Raw genomic sequence first — 16779 nt, 5'->3', positions numbered from 1 at the left:
CAAGTTTTTCATGGTTCTTACCAATTGTACTTAAAAAAAAAAAAAAAACAACAAAAAACTCTGAGCTTCCATAGACCACAGTAGGACATGATAGGGTATGTTAGTACATTTGAGTACATATTAGTTCTTGTGCAGATATTATAAGGACACTAATAATGTGAGGACTCCTTAGGACATGAAGCACATTTTAGTGTTTAATGTCTTAAGTAGTGGACATGTAAGTGCAAGTTGGCACAGATTAGGACACATTGGAATCGATTGCCTTACTTGTCAGGACAAGTTAGTGTGTGTGTGTGTGTGTGAGGAGATGTGCAAGGACACTATTTAGGAAATATTAAGACATGCTAAGACACATTAGGAAGTTAAGACAAGTTAGTACAGGCTTTGACAGGTTAGCACAGGTTAATGCTGGCTTTGACAGGTTAGTACAGGCTTTGACAGCTTAGAACAGGGGTGGGCAAATCCAGTCCTGGAGGGCCGGTGTCCTTCTGGTTTTTGTTTTCACCTCTTAGCTACCTGTTGATTTTCACTTTGAAAACAGGTGTGCATGCTCTTCAGCCAATCAGAGACTGTATTTAGTTGGTCGACAAGAAAAACAGCAGGACCATGGCCCTCTCCAGGACCAGATTTGCCCACTCCTGGGTTAGAACATAAGGGTTTTTTCTACACGGTTCCTTCTTGTTGTAATGCACTCTCTCTCTCCTGTCTCTTTACTTTGACAGGTCAACTTGTGTTTTGACCAGTTTGTCTACAAGCTCGCTGATCAAATATTCGCCTACTACAAGGTTCTTGCCGGCAGGTATGTTGTGCACATCTTGCTATCTTAACGATGTGTTTGTGAAGTAGGACATATAAATGAGTTTGTGTGTGTGTGTGTGTGTGTGTCTCTTCCTCTTCAGTCTTCTCCTTGACAAGCGCTTGAGGTCAGAGTGTAAGAACCAAGGGGCAAATATCTCGTGGCCTCCCTCAAATCGCTACGACACTCTCCTCAAACAGAGACATGTCCAGGTGAGAACAACCTCTGTTTCTCTCTCTCTCTCTCTCTCTCTCTCTCTCTCTCACGTACCTCTCTTATGACTGCTGCATTTAGATATGTGTTCTGAAATATTCCTCCAGTGAACTGTTACGCAGCAAATCTTCTTCAGCATAATTGCTGTGCGTGTGCGAGTTTCTCTGTGTGTGTGTGTGTGTGTGTGTGTGTCTGTGTGAGTTTGTTTGTGTGTGTGTGTGTGTTTGTTCACCAAGCGTCTTGTTGTCTCTCAGCTCCTCGGCCGCTCCATCGACCTGAACCGACTCATCACCCAAAGAGTGTCAGCGGCTCTCTACAAGTCTCTGGAACTGGCCATCAACCGCTTCGAGAGCGAGGACCTCACATCCATCATGGTATGTGACACAATAACAGCCAAAACACAGCAACACAGATAAAGCTTCCCACAGCACACATGAGATCCACTTCTTTTGGTACACGTGACATTGTTGGTGAGTAGTACTGAAGTCTGAATCGAACTCCACAGGAGGGCTGTGGTATGTTGGGAGGTGAGGGCTGGTTGTCTGTTCTGGTTGCTTTGCTGGGCAGGTGTTCCAGACTGAAAGCCAATAATAGGAATCAATTGAAATTCAGCAGAGTGCAGAAATCACTTGGCCCAAATCCTCCACCTGACTGCAGTCAGAGAGATGAGGAGAAAGAATGGATAATGAGCGTGTGTGTGTGTGTGTGTGTGTATGTGTGTGTGTGTGTGTGTGTGTGTGCACGCGTGCATGTATGTGTGTGAGAGAGAGATGGCAGTTCAAGGGTGTAAGTACATAATGTTCTACAGTTCTGTTCTGTTTCATTGCTTCAGAGTTTAAATGAATCTCTCGTTCTCTCTCTCTCTATCTCTCTCTCATCTCTCTCTCTCTCTGTCTCAGGAGTTGGAAGGTTTGTTGGAGATTAACAGAATGACCCATAAGCTATTGAGTAAGTACCTGACCCTGGATAGTATGGATGCCATGTTCCGAGAGGCCAATCACAATGTCTCCGCCCCTTATGGACGCATCACGCTCCATGTCTTCTGGGAGCTCAACTACGACTTCCTGCCCAACTACTGCTACAATGGGTCCACCAACAGGTACTGGCATACCCAGCCCCACCACAATACGAGTCCCTCAACTCCAATTCCACCGCACAGCCGAGAGAGAGAGGGAGAGGGAGAGAGGGAGAGGGAGAGAGGGAGGGAGAGAGGGAGGGAGAGAGAGAGGAAGAGAGAGAGGAAGAGAGAGAGGAAGAGAGAGAGGAAGAGAAGTGTAGAGTATTGTAGACCGACAGAGAGACACTTTTGTACTGAGTTTGTTTAAAAAAAAAAAAAAAAGATGTAATCACAGTTTAAAAGGGAAATGAGGAATTCTTTTGAGCAGTCCCCCCCCCCCCTTCTCCCTTCATCTCTTTCTTTCTTTCTTCTTTTTTTCTTTCTTTCATCTGCAGATGAATGTCTGCGTGTCGGCAGTTTGGTTTCTGCTGGACTGAATTCTTTTGTTCGTCACTCTGTGTAAACACAACTATACTTTGACACATTGAGACAGATGCTGACCTATTTCTTAAATCAATGCTCAGTTTCTTGAAGCAGGGCTCTTTTTCTAATTGCCGGCGGGGTGAGGGTGGAGGGGGGCAGGGGGAGGGAGAGAGGGGGAGAGAGAGAGAGAGAGAAGTTTGGGGGCTGAAGTGTGTTGAATGCAGAGGAGGAGAAAGAGGGGGATTGTGTGAACAGTGGACAGGGTGTGTAAGACACTGAATGATTGTGTGATGAAATAGCTAGAAATATTCACACCCATGGTCTGTGTAGCCCTGGTCATCAATAATACAAAAAAATATATATATATATAATATGTGTGTGTGTGTGTGTATGTATATGTATATATATATATATATATATATATATATAAACTAAACTAAACTTTCAGTCAGCACTTCTGACTGTTCTAACAATGTGAAGGTTGGAGATCTGATGAAAAATGACTCATCAGTAGTGCTCATAAAGCTGAGTGAAGGATTTGGGAAGGTTTCAGAGCATACACAAAGGCTCCCATTATAGAATTACTGAACGCTTTTAGATGAGTGCATGCATCTGAGAAAGACGTTTCCAGAACACTTATGTCTCCAGGATAGTGTCCTCCATCACCACATTCAGTTTTTCACTTCAAAATCTTTGTTCTTGGTTGAATTGAAATACACGATGAGAGAGAGAGAGAGAGAGAGGGAGAGACAGAGAGAGAGCGAGAGACAGAGAGAGAGAGAGAGCGAGAGACAGAGAGAGAGAGAGAGAGAGAGCTCTCTAACTCTAAACAGGTTGCCTACATTTCTCATGTTCCACTGGGTAATGTTTCATTAATAGAGAGACTGCTGGCAGCCCATTGACTTTCCTGATGAGGTTGTCGTCTCCTCACAGTCTCCCGTGGGGTTTCATTTGATTGGATAGGAGGTGGGCTTGTGGCTCTCTGATTGGGTGGGAGATGTTGTAAATAATTGAATGTGAACTGTAAGGCCCCTTAAGAGGGGGGACGGAATTGCTCAGTGATTTCTCTCCAACTTCACAGCACTTCTTATATAATGAATTTTTTTGTCCTAAGCATTTTTTTCCAGTCCTGACAAAATGATAATCTCAATTGATTTATTTATTTATTTATTTATTTTTTAAATCATGAAGAATGAACTGAACTGCTGTTTTGTGATATTACCCTAGACAGAATGAAGTATTCCTCTGCACTCTGTGTGGAAATGTAATTGAGTGTCACAAATATTCTCTCACTCTCTTTCTCTCTCTCCCTCTGTCTCTCTCTCACTCTCTTTCTCTCTCTCCAGGTTTGTTCGGACAGTTCTGCCGTTCTCTCAGGAGTTCCAGCGGGACAAACCGCCCAATGCCCAGCCTCAATACCTGTACGGGTCAAAGGTCAGTTTAAAATCACCTCTCAGTGCTGCTGTATCGTGTTCTCCTTTGTTCCTTCCGTTCCCCTTACATTCACATCACCGTGTGTTTGGTTTTAGTCAGGAACTGAGAGCACATAATTACATGCCATGCGTCCAATTCTCTCGATTTATTTCCTGCCAGTTTTTCTGCATTCAATTACTGTATCACCCATGACACATCAGAAATCTTTCACACTCTATGAGCCTGTAGTTTAACAGTCTCAATTCAGGTATCGTTAAAGACAAGAAAAGAACTAGGAAAGGTCATTTTGGCTACCAGTTATCAAACCGTGGTTTCCTGATCGGTGTCCATGAGTTCTGCGCTGTTCTCACCCTGAGGAATGAGGTTTGGTTTGCACGTGTCAGTTTTGATTATGCGCGTGTGAGTTTTTATTATGCACGGCACGAAGGTTCTTTCTCTTTTCATTTCATTTGTTCTGTCTGAGTGCACCTTTTCTTCTTTGAAATCATTACCGACGGGAGCTTTCGTACCATTTCAATGGCAAAACACAGACTCCACACAGACAGATTTTTTTTAAGACAGTGGAAAAATGTTCCTCTCTGTCAGTTTGACATATTTGAAACTCTCAACTCCAGCACAGGAGGTATTTAATACAATATTGAAGAAACAAAACAAAACAAAAAAAACAAGAAACAAAACAAAAACCTCACAAGTACATCTCAAGGGCAAATGTAAAGACAGAGAGAGTTATTTTGGAAAAAGGGGCAGAATCCAACTATCACAAAAAGGTCCTTGCGTTTTTCTTTTCTTTAGTCAAAGACAGGAACGAAATAAGGAAGATGTAATGGTTATAAGGCTTAAGCCAGTTCAATCCTCAAGTCATATCTTTTCAAACCCCGCGGGTCAAACTATAATCATTTCTGCTTTTACTGCTACTTCTGCTCCGGTGACTGTAATCTTGAGTTTGAGCGTAATGGAGTGAAATGCGTGTGTACTTCTGCACACCGTTGTTGCACATGTACTTTTCAAAGGTCAGCAGGGCTTAGAACGGTGTCTCTTGGTCAGCGATGTCTGCTATTGAGCGTGTGGAGGCGGACCGCCCCCGTGGTCGGTGTGGAACGGGTTCTCTATGACTGTGGCGTGCTGAGACTCGTCCGTACTGGTGCTGGGTGTGTATAGACTCTCTCTGCCCTCCCCTCTCCCGCGGCAGGAGGTTAGAGCGTGTTCGTTTTGGGGGGCGTTCCCTGAGCCCTCGTCCGCGTCCTGCTGCCCCTTGCCTGGGCACAGGGAGTGCAAACACCCCCACAGCAGAACAGCCGCGATTACCAGCAGCAGGATGCTACTGGCCAACCAAACGCCCATGGCGAGCTCTCTGCGACCGCCCTCCTGCTCAGAACCCTCGTCCAGCGTGCTGAAGACCTGGCACTGGTCCCGGGAAGGGTTGGCAGACTGGCACGTAACGCAGAGGATGTAGGTGGTCTGGGGGCTTAGGTTGGCCAGCGTGGCGGTGGTCTGACTGACGGGCACCCGATCCTCCCTCAGGAAGCTCTTCCGCGTGTAGCCCATCAGGAGGCTGTTCCAGTTGGGATGGTACATGACGCTGTAGAAGGTATCCAGGCACCCGGGTTCGGAGGGCCAGCTCACGATAGCCGAAGTGGAGGTGACGTTGCGAACGGTGATGGCCATCTGGATCTTCTGAAGAGCTCACAGTCTTGGTCGGCCTCTCAGAAACTCGACAGACGTCCTTCGTAGACGGAACAGCTAGCCTTAGGTCACAAACTGTGGAAAGAGACGGAAGATTCTTATCACTCATCAACAGAAGCAGAGGCGTGACACGCACACAGGAGGTCAGACAGGGCGGACGAGGGCCCCTAGTGCTCTTCAGGAGGTTAACTGAATGATAACAGTACTTGGGGGATTTTGTAGTCGGTGGCAAGCATTGAAAGGCGCTCTTTGAGATGTTTATCTCTTTCCTCAGTCATGCAGAGGGAATCGTTGACACTGAAGGTTAACTCGGAGAACGTTGAGAAGCGTTTCTATAAATAACCATGCCCTTTCATTGAGTAGAGAAATGTGCCATGTCACGATTAAAGTCTGAGCAAGCTTTGATGTGCTATTGTGTTAGACCTAGGGACCAGACTTTGACTGTGAACCAAGTGATTTTTTTTTTTTTTTTTTTTGTGGGTTCATTTTTTTCATTTTGAGGCCAATAAAAAGGAAATCGTACAAAGCGCCCATGCTTGAAAAGCCGACTGTTAAAACAAAAAAACCGTGGCCCGAGATGACGGCGCAAGGTGACCTCTCTCTCCACGACAACATCCTTTTTGAATTTTTTCATTTCTGCTCCGGCAGCTCCAAACACACGGCGGCAGAGGTGACTAAAGCGGCTTTGGCGTTCAGGCGCTAGATTTGGAGTATGACACATTTTTGATTGCTTTGTGTCTGCTTTGTTCCGCCTGACTCGATGGAGATAAAGCTGCGCGCGGGAACGTAACGAGAGAGATCAGCGAACGCGTTTACAATTCTAATCAGCCTTTCCCGGATCGCCAGCTCCGTCGACCTTGCGTATCCGGACCTGTTGCCTAAGAATGCGTCCCCGGCTGGCGCCCAGGTCATCTGTCCCCGTGTTTAGGTGGGTGGACGGACGCAATCTTCTTTTTTTTTTTTTTTTTTTTTTACAGTAGTCTCATAACTTTTTATACGCCAAAATGAGACGTCAAATCATTTCCTCTCCGGCACAAACACTTGACTAATTGAATTCCCTCTCACGTGCCCTCCCCTGCCTGTCAGACTGATTCGTCAGATGGGCTCTTTTCGGCACAGATGCGCACTAACTGAATTCACTCTCATTGGTGACCTTTAAGCCGGGCTCTGTATGGCTCAGGAATAATTGTTTAAGCAACGTGAACCTCTTTAATGCAGTATGCAGACGACAGACTCAATTAAAACGTCTGCTGCTGTAGTGTAAGCCTGTAGCGTTCAGCTTTGTGCTCTAACTCCCCTCCAAGATCCACCACAGAGGCTTAAAAACCACCTTTGTTTGAATCTGGCCATTCATGACTGATTCATGACTAAGTATCAATAAGAGCTATATGTTCCAGTCATCCATCTCTCTCTGTATCATAGTAAGGCTGTGTGTCCTTTACACCTGTAAGATTATGGTGATCTCACCCATTGTACACAGGCACAGTTTCTCAGTCACACACTGTCATTCTCTCCCTCTTTCTCTCTCTCTCTCTTTCTCTCTCTCTCTCCCTCTGCGTCTCTTTCTCTCTCTCTCTCTCTCTCTCTCTCTCTCTCTCTCTCTCTCTCTCACACAGAGTTTTTGTCTGTGTCAGTTGAATGGCTCAATTTTAATTGAATTTTTACATTGTCTGTTGTGCTGTATACAGATAACATAGCAACCAGTTTTTAACTTTTTAAAAAACTCAAAGGTGAAATTTTGCTGCCATCAAGACCCATTGATGCATTTTTGCAACGATTCCTCAAAATCTCTCCAAGAATAAAAAACATACCCAGCATTTTCATGAACAGATTGACCAATAAAACTAGTTTACTCAGAACAAAATTTGAAAATATGTGATTGAAGAGTCAAATAGTGAGTGCTGAGTATAAACCCTGCCCTGTTGACTGCTTTTACATTAGCCTCTGCTGTCTGTGTCAGTCTACTGTCAGTCATACTGTGAGTATTATTGTTCTCCATCAGTTAATACTCACACACTCCCAGGCAATATCGTCTTCCACTGGTCAGACGAATGTGTGTGTGTGTGTGTCCCTCTTGCACGCTCCACTCCAACCCCACTTTAAATTCTCTCTCTGTATTTCCTCTCTGTACAACGTACAGCTGTGATATTTTTATACTTTCGTCTGCAGGATTGCTTGACCACAGCGGCATGTTCTGTGCTGGGCCAAACGAGTGTTTTTGTTTTTCTTTTTTCTGACCTGAGCGGAGAGAGGGAGAAATATAAGGGAGAAAAGAGGGTCTTACCGTAAAGCTGAGAGACGAGCGGTTTGCGGTGCTGTTACGGTCAGTTGCGCTGTGGCAGGGACGTTCAGTTGACTGGAGGTTTTAACGCGCGTGACCCGTCGTTACTCCCCGTGACTACGCCGTGTAGCATGGCTGAGACGTCTGGTCACCGCGAACTGACGGAGCTAACACAGCGCTCCTGCTAACGCCGGCTACACAGGGACCACAGCACAACTACTGTCTGCCCCTGCTGCTCCTAACCCAGCCTCAGATTCAGAGGAATGAGAGAGAGAGAGAGAGAGAGAGAGAGATAGAGAGAGGGAGGGAGGGGGGGGCAGACACACTAGTGATCTGCTTTCAAATAGACAGAAAGCGAATATTAAAAAGGATTATAGCTGAGTGAGCTCCAACTCTCTCTTTCTCTCTCTCTCTCTCTCTCTTTCTCTTTCTTTTTTACTCCCTCCCTCTCTTACTCCACATCCCTTTCTCTCTGTCTTTCCCTCCCTCCTTCTCTTTTCCCTCTCATTGCTTTTCCTGTCTCAAAATCATTCCCTCCTTTCTTTGAATGCTGCCTTTTTTTTTTTTTTCTTTACAGACCCCTCCCTGTTTCCTTTGTACATGGAGTTTGAAGCTCTCTGGAGTGCTTTATTCTCTCTCTCCCTCTCACACACACACACACACACACACTCTCTCTCTCTCTCTCTCTCAGCCATTCAGGATATCAACAAGCTCTGTGTTTACAGTGTCATTACCCTCTCATCTGCCCATCTGTCTACCTCACTGTGACTCATGAGTGGGAAGCAAAATGCCCTTTAATTGATTTATTCTTGTCTTTTTAAGTCATTATGGTTTTTAATTTTTTTTTTTTAACTGCATGAATGGGTTTTTTTTTTCTTAGACCTTAGGTGACTCTTCATTTGGAGAGAGTGGAGGTTATGCCACATGTTTGATGGAGCCATGACTCATGCCCCCTCTGCACCACAAGCTGTGTGAACAAATATTACATTTCCCTCTCTTTTTTTCTGTCTTTCTTTCTCTTTCACCCCTGTTTCTACCTGACTCAGGCCTTGAACCTCGCCTACAGCAGTATATTTGGCTTCTACCGGAACTTTCTGGGGCCACCACATATCAAGGCCATATGTAGGTTACTGGGGTACCAGGGTATCGCTGTGGTGATGGAGGAGCTCCTGAAAGTCGTCAAAAGCCTGGTAAGACCCGACCTGTGTGTGTGTGTGTGTGTGTGTGTGTGTGTTTGTGAGGGGAGGGGTGGGGACTATTTTCCTCTTTAGAATGACTCCATGTTCAAAATGGTTTTTCCGCCTTTTACAAAATGGAGGTCATAACACAATAAACTGTAGCTGATAAATGATCTTGTCCTTGAGGTTTTGCTGTTTATATACATTCAGAGGAAAGGGCACCATATGTCCCTTTTGTCAGCGTGTACTTTGGACTCCACAAATTTTGCACTGCCGGTTCTTCCTTCTTTTTTTTTTAACAGTTATTTGCAATCTTTGCACAGGGTCACGTTCACAATCACAGTCTCAGAGAGCTGTTTTCACACATAATTATATTCTATTCTACATGATTTTTTAATCTTTTTAATCCTTTAAAATGAATCAGGATTAATAGAAAACTTTCTATTATTATGCTTGGTGCACCATCATACTGTATTTCAGCTGAAAGAGATTGTGTGTTTTATGTGTGGTCTGTGTTGAAAGAATCTAGTTTGTGATGTCTGCTTTGGTGGGATTCCTCATTGGTATAATTTTAATGAAATATCTGTAGTGCCACAGAGGGATACTGCATTGTAAAAAGAGTCAGTTTAGCTGTTGCTTCCCTAGGTTGCTCATAGACTCAGACCTACTAATCTCAAAGCACTCTTTTCACTTCTGTGCCCTCTCGAAAGTTTTTAACATAGTGTCTCTCTCTCTCTCTCCCCCCTGTAGCTGCAGGGCACCATTCTGCAGTATGTGAAAACTCTGATGGAGGTGATGCCCAAGATCTGCCGTCTCCCGCGTCATGAGTACGGCTCTCCCGGTGAGTTGAGAGTGTGAGAAAAGCAGTCCAGTGCCTAATATTGGTCGCTCGTTGAGTTCAGTGGACTGAACATTTGGTGCAGGAAATCCATTTGGAGCTCAGTGGTGTGGGTGGGAAATTTTACAATGTGAGCACTTTGCATGATGGGTAGTGCACTCAGCACAGAGGGCTTAATTCTGTGTCTCTGCTACAAGATTTAGCAGAAAATGGTCCTTTTTTCACCAGGTCCCTGAAAGAAATTGCCCTTCAAAACGCTCCTCCACACCGCAGAGCACACCCCTACTCAAATCCTAACCTATATTATTATCAGAGAAACGACCAAACTGTCCTGTTAGCTTAAGCATTTTTACAAAATACAGACTGGTTGTTTTTTAAAGCTTGGTAAGCTGTGGTCATACCCAGCTGTCAGCTAGCGGCAGGGCTAAATGCCCAGGTAAACGAGGGAATGTGAACATGACCAGCGTATGTTAGCGGTATAGATTGGCTGTAACATCAGAGGTGGAGATTTGGCTCCCTGCAGCCTGGGGATAGGAGGCGATTACCTCTCCTTCTGGCCTGCTCCTATTTTTGCATTAGGAACACCGTGGGGAGTGTGCTTTTCTGTATACTGGTTTTATGACTCATATTTACACGCACGCACACACACACACACACACACACACACACACACACACACAGAGAGCGGGATAGACAGAATGAAAGAACGGGTAGAGGAGGTGAAGAAAGACAGAAAGAGTGAGCCCTCTGAGGGAAAAGTAGGAAAGGAAAGGTTGACAGATACATCCATTAGTCTTCCTAGATCTGTTCTTTTTTATTTTTTAATCATTTATTTTCAGTTTTCAATGCAACAGGTGCATTCCGTACATCAGATGGACAGCATGATTTGGGTTACACAAGTTGAAAACGTCGAAAGAAAATAAGATTTGCAGTAATAATACATACATTCATATCTACATACATACACTCACACAGCGATAAGTCACACCCAATTATGGTATTTGCCCTAATCCCATTGATAATCTAATACAGGGCTCCACATCCTATCAAATACACCTGTTTTGTCATTGTCAGAAAATCTTAAATTTCTAAACACAGCATATTTGCCATTTCTCTCACCCACATTGTATGTATTGGCACAGTGTCCATTTCCGCACAAGTAAAATAAGGTTTTTTTTTTTTGTTTTTTTTTGGTGAGACAGCCTGTTTTTTCATATTTATCGCCCATAAATAGGGTACTTGTTCCTCCTAAAATGATTATAAATGTCCTTGCTCCCCCGTTCATCTCAAATGCCTTAGATTAACATTCACATATACTTTTTCAGTATGCATACAACTTTCTACATGATCAAAAAGAATGTGTTAATGACCCATCTGACATCTGTTGCCGAAAGAGGTCATCTCTCAAAGGCCTTGTATAACCTGATTTTGAATGTTACAGTCAGTGAAATATTTGAAACTGTATCGGGCCATGTCTGATGTTGGAAAACACTGTCATATAAACCAAGGGCAAAGCCATGATTTGGGTAATCAATAAGGATATTTGGAACTTTTATACGTGATCTGATTCGTTTCCACATTTTTAGTATATTGCCTGTCACAAAACTATTTCTTCGTGTTGAATCTGTCAGACAATAGTAAGCCTTAAAATGCTGTAGAGCAAAGCCTTGTGTATTTTTTGGTGTGGGGAAATGACTTGATGGATGATTGGATCTAACAGGACTAAGTAAGAATGTCAGACTGGAATGAAAGACCGGATTGCATGGGAAACTAAGGAAGGAATCGGTGCAGAACAAGCATCTGAATTGCACTGATTCTCCCAGCCAGAGAGATTGGGAATATTTTCCAGTGTTCACCGTTCTGTTTTAATTAATCAGTTTTGTTCTGCCAGTCAACCCAAAGAGGGTCAGAGACCTCGATTTATACGATGAGTTTATGAACTAATAATTCATATCAACGGTTACATAAACACATTTGATCTCTTATGAGTGTTTGAAGATGTCTTTGAACATTTCCACAGCTGAGGGTATCTGGGCACTGTAGGGGGTAGCTCAACCGTTTTTTTAATTCCCCTCCCCTCACCCCACCCCACCCCACCCCCTCCCTGTAGGTATTCTCGAGTTTTTCCACCACCAGCTAAAGGATATCGTGGAGTACGCCGAACTGAAGACTGTCTGTTTCCAGAACTTGCGTGAGGTTGGCAACGCCGTTCTCTTCTGTCTGCTCAGTGAACAGAGCCTGGTATGTATACCATTATAACATCCATACACCATTAAACTCAAACCCTCCAACATTGGCTACTGCCCCTGTCACTCATCATCAAAGCCCTGAACCATTGGTTTACACATGCCCGAAAAGTGTGTTTTTTCCTTATTTTCTCTCTCAGTCAAATCAGGTTTTACCGAAACTGTGAATCAGTGGTGTGTTCTCAACAAGAAAGGTAAATAAAGGCTATTCTCGTATGGTTTACCAGCGAGGTGAAACGAATTTAGATTTACGTACGTACGTTTGGGTAAATTCGGCGTTTTCCTGTTTTACTGTCAAGAATGTGGTTACCTGGAGCCTGCACTTGAGTTGCCATGGCAACACAGCTGCGTTCTTGTTTCTTGAGACAGCCCTGTCAGTTTCTGTGTGGAAAGAGTAATAAAAGAGATTGCGACCGGTTGTTAATTATTTATTCGTGGTTACACCAAGGTGTGAGAGACGCTGGTATTCTCCGTGGTTTTCAATAGAAAACCACTATTGGTCAGAATATATGTAGATTAGGAACTGCAGCACAGAGAGAGAGAATTATAGTCATCTAGAAATGACAATAGATTAAGTATTTGCTTTGATCGGTAGACATGCTGTTCTATGTAATAGTTCACAGCTGCACTCCACCTCTGAACTAAAGAGACCAATGAAAACCATTTTAAAACCACCCCCCCCCCCCCAAAAAAAGACTCGTTTGCGCTAGCATGGAATACGATTATGCTCATTATGGTTGGTCTGTGCAGCACACCGTCACACATACTAAAGCAAAAAGCATAAAAAGACTAAATACTTTGGCAGTGGTCCAACCTTTCAGCCTGTCTCAGTCTGTCTCAGTCTGTCTGCTTTGACCCTTTTCATGTCCACAGTCGGAGCTCTAATGGAAAAAAAACCCTGTTAACTTACCCATTTTTCTGTTTTGTGATGGAGGGGAAAAAATGACCCTCATTAAAGTCACTGAGTGGAGAGGCTGAATTGTCTTAGGACTTGGGGGAGACTGGAGGTGGGCAGATAGCTTTTTCTCAGACAGAAAGAAAAGCTTTCCTCTCTGTCACCACTGAAATTTTTTCTCCTGTCGGACTTGAAGAAAGCAGAGTGCTTTCCTTGAGCGTGTAATCAAATTGAAATGACCCTTGGGATGACTCTGCAGGGTTATGGTCAGGAGAGGACAGGCCAAAAGGGAAGAGAAAAAAAAAGAGGGAAAGAGAGAGAGAGAGAGAGACACGATGAGAAGAGATTGTGACTCTGGGTTATGGGTGTCTTCCTCATAACTATAATGTTTTGCCTATTGAAATGAGCTGGTTTTAAGATCAGAAAAAAAAAAAAACAAAATAAAAGGAAGGAAGTAGAAAAAAAGGAAGTCAACAGCAGAAGTGTGAAATCTTATTGCTCTTTTTTTTTTCCCAACCAGCTTTTGCTTACCACCCTGTATGGATTACTGCCGTACAGAAACTGCTCAGGACAAAAGCACTTTTCTAAAACAAACGTTTAAAAAACGTAAATATGAGGAGAAAAACTCGGTCTCTGAGTGACACTCACCTAGTTATTACGTAAGAAATAAGTGTTAAATAAAGCAAGGAGGGTATCGACTTTTTCAATACCTCAGGAGCTCTTCTCCTTTCATGAGATGTGATTATTCACCATGTCATTTTCTGAGTCATTCATCTCCACACACACACACACACACAGGGATAAGACTGTTGCTACAGTGACATCGTAGCGGTGTCATGTGGTTCCACAAGGCTAACACTGAGGCTAACTGTGAACACAGAATGAGCATGAGTAATCCTTTACTCAAGGTCACTGTGTCATCTGTTACATTCAGCTATAGGTTTTCTGAGCGAGATCGTAACCTGGCTATCTGTAGCATGTTAGCATTGTTCGCACTGGCCCCAGTCAGAGCAGAGAGGACTTAAAGGCTGTTGAGGACATCAGGGCAAACACAGTACTGATGGCGTGAGAGCCATTGGCTTGCAACATTTTGGCACACTCCGAGGTCATGCAGATACACAGCGCCATCTACTGACGGGATCATTAAAGGAGATGGCTTTGATGCCGTTCAGGGCTTGTCTAAATTGCCAAAATGTGATTTTAGAAAACATGTCCCGAATCTGTGCTTTTTCTCTCTTTTCTCTCATCAGTCACAGGAAGAGGTCTGTGATCTGTTGCACGCTGCACCCTTTCAGAACATCCTGCCCAGGGTTCATGTCAAAGGTCAGACGATTCTCCTCCACGAGAACTTTTGTGTTTCTGCCCGCATATTTTGGTTTTCTGTGGGGATCTGTGTGTTAATTGACGGACGTGTCTCTCTCTTTCCCTCTCTCTGTCTCTCTCCCTCCCTCCCTCTCTCTCTCTCTCTGTTCAGAGGGTGAGCGTTTGGATGCTAAGATGAAGCGTTTGGAGGCCAGGTATGCAGCCCTGCACCTGGTGCCGCTAATTGAACGATTGGGAACCCCACAGGTGAGTATGACACGTCACCTTTAGTCTTCCATCAGACCCAGCACAGACTGTCAGTTACCGCTGTCTGTCACATTACGCCTGTAAATTAGCCTGTGCTTGGACTTGTGAAAAAGCTGTATGTGGTCCAAGTTCTCAGTTTGATGATTCCTTTCTGGTAAATTGATTTTAACTGTGCCATTGAGAATGCACGATAGATTGTTTTTGTTTTTAGTTATGTTTGATTCAGCGTAGATCAGGACAGCACTAATGTTTTGCTGAAATGTTTTTAGTCTATCTGGACCACGATCAAGTGTTTTTAATTTTTGGGGTTTTTATTTGGGCTCTTCCCCCTCTCCTCAGCAAATCGCCATTGCACGAGAGGGAGACCTTTTGACCAAAGAGCGTCTGTGCTGTGGCCTGTCCATGTTCGAGGTCATTCTCAGCCGTATCCGTGGTTTCCTGGACGACCCGATCTGGCGCGGGCCGCTGCCCAGTAACGGCGTGATGCACGTGGACGAGTGCGTGGAGTTCCATCGGCTGTGGAGCGCCATGCAGTTTGTCTACTGTATCCCCGTTGGCGCACACGAATTCACCGTGGAGTGAGTGACGGGGCTGGAGATACACCCTCTTCTTTTGATCTTTTCATTGAGACGGGGACAGCAATGTCTTAAACCCGGAACGTTTTCCGTCGGGCGAAAGACGGTTTATGATCTCGTTTAGATATTACAATAAAACTGGTTTAACGGTTCCTCAGATAGAGCTCTAAAATGAAACGCTGTAATGCACAGAGTATCTTTTGATCATTTTCAAAGCGAGGTCTTTGTAGCTGAACTATTGATGTCAGTGTCTGTTAGAGAGACTGACCTGTCTGTGTACCTGTGTGTGTGTGTGTGTTGCAGGCAGTGCTTTGGGGATGGTCTTAACTGGGCTGGCTGTATGATAATAACACTGTTGGGTCAGCAGCGGCGCTTTGACATCCTGGACTTCAGCTACCACCTTCTCAAAGTGCAGAAACATGACGGCAAGGACGAAATCATTAAGAGTGTGGTGAGTTTGACTGATTTTTTTTTTTTTTTTTTTACTGTTGACCACTCACTGGCCTGGTCTGCTGCTTCTCCAGTTCACACACTCTGCGTGGATATACTTCTGACACAACTGCTTGAGCGTTTATTCCACCTAGGTGGAGGCAGTTTTGTAATGTTGAGGCAGTTGTATAATTTTGAGGCATGGGAAAAATCCAGCAGGAATTCTGTATTTGAATGCGAGAGCCTGCGTGTATAAAGCATCCAAGAGCAATAGTCCTGATGAAGATTGAGTTCCCATCTGTCCATATAACTGTATTTATCAGATTAATAAAAGCTATAAACTAGATTGATACTCTCATTCTAGGTAAGCTGGCAACCTTTAGAGTTGAATTACACTGTTGTAACTCAATAAATCAAGACTATAATAAACTTGGCTGGCTACGGGACAATTTCTAACAGCCTTCATGCCTGTCTTTTTTTTCTGTAGCCGTTGAAGAAAATGGTGGACAGAATTCGCAAGTTCCAGGTTTTAAATGACGAGATTTTCGCCATTCTGAACAAGTACCTTAAGTCTGGAGACGGGGAGAACATGCCCGTGGAGCATGTCCGATGCTTCCAGCCACCCATCCACCAATCCCTCGCAAGCAATTGAGAGGTTGCATCACAACTTCAACCAATCCTTGGCCAGCAACGGCAATCACATCACAGGTTCCATCAGGACCAACAACTGAGGATTCAGTAGTAAATGACCAATAGGGGTTTATAGCATTGAGCAATGCTTTTTAGTGCCAAACCAGTTGCTGAAGCACATGGTGTAATAATGGCTGAGGATCAAAGGTAGTGGAAAAAAGCAGTCATTAAGACTAGTGTCAATGTCTGCCTGTAGTGTTTTTTTTTTTTTTTTTTATCTGAGCAGTAATGGTCATGTGCAGTGGCCTCACTTTACTTAAATGTTGCCTTTCAGGTTGATTTTTGTACACACACGTATGTGCCTTATTAAAAATGAATAACTATTATCTTTTTATTTTTACGATAGTTGAACGCTACTTGTGCTTTTGTGTTTTATACTGATGGAAAGCTATGAAGGTGGGGAATTGACTGAGTGGATTTTATCAGGTGATTATTTATGGATTTTGCTGTGATGAGATAATTGGGAATGAAC

General features: G+C 43.9%; 1 protein-coding gene across 2 annotated transcripts in view; it reads left to right on the top strand.

The window, feature by feature from the left end:
• cyfip1 (cytoplasmic FMR1 interacting protein 1) overlaps window positions 1–16510 on the top strand; it is a 34984-nt gene extending 18474 nt beyond the window's left edge. Inside the window, exons 19-31 of one of the 2 annotated variants that reach the window (XM_030791359.1) lie at window positions 723–799; window positions 900–1008; window positions 1264–1383; window positions 1909–2108; window positions 3836–3923; window positions 8934–9077; window positions 9816–9906; window positions 12014–12144; window positions 14295–14367; window positions 14519–14613; window positions 14953–15191; window positions 15492–15639; window positions 16105–16510. In XM_030791359.1, the coding sequence (XP_030647219.1) occupies window positions 723–799; window positions 900–1008; window positions 1264–1383; window positions 1909–2108; window positions 3836–3923; window positions 8934–9077; window positions 9816–9906; window positions 12014–12144; window positions 14295–14367; window positions 14519–14613; window positions 14953–15191; window positions 15492–15639; window positions 16105–16269 (1680 nt within the window). In that variant the 3' untranslated portion in view covers window positions 16270–16510. The remainder of the gene's footprint in view (window positions 1–722; window positions 800–899; window positions 1009–1263; window positions 1384–1908; window positions 2109–3835; window positions 3924–8933; window positions 9078–9815; window positions 9907–12013; window positions 12145–14294; window positions 14368–14518; window positions 14614–14952; window positions 15192–15491; window positions 15640–16104) is intronic. The other variant, XM_030791360.1, reaches the window with a different exon arrangement.
• The last annotated feature ends 269 nt before the right edge of the window (window positions 16511–16779 follow it).

The sequence above is a fragment of the Chanos chanos genome, chromosome 14, assembly GCF_902362185.1.
Source record: "Chanos chanos chromosome 14, fChaCha1.1, whole genome shotgun sequence".
In the NCBI taxonomy this organism is placed as follows: Eukaryota; Metazoa; Chordata; class Actinopteri; order Gonorynchiformes; family Chanidae; genus Chanos; species Chanos chanos.
This window is presented reverse-complemented; position numbering and strand designations above follow the sequence as displayed.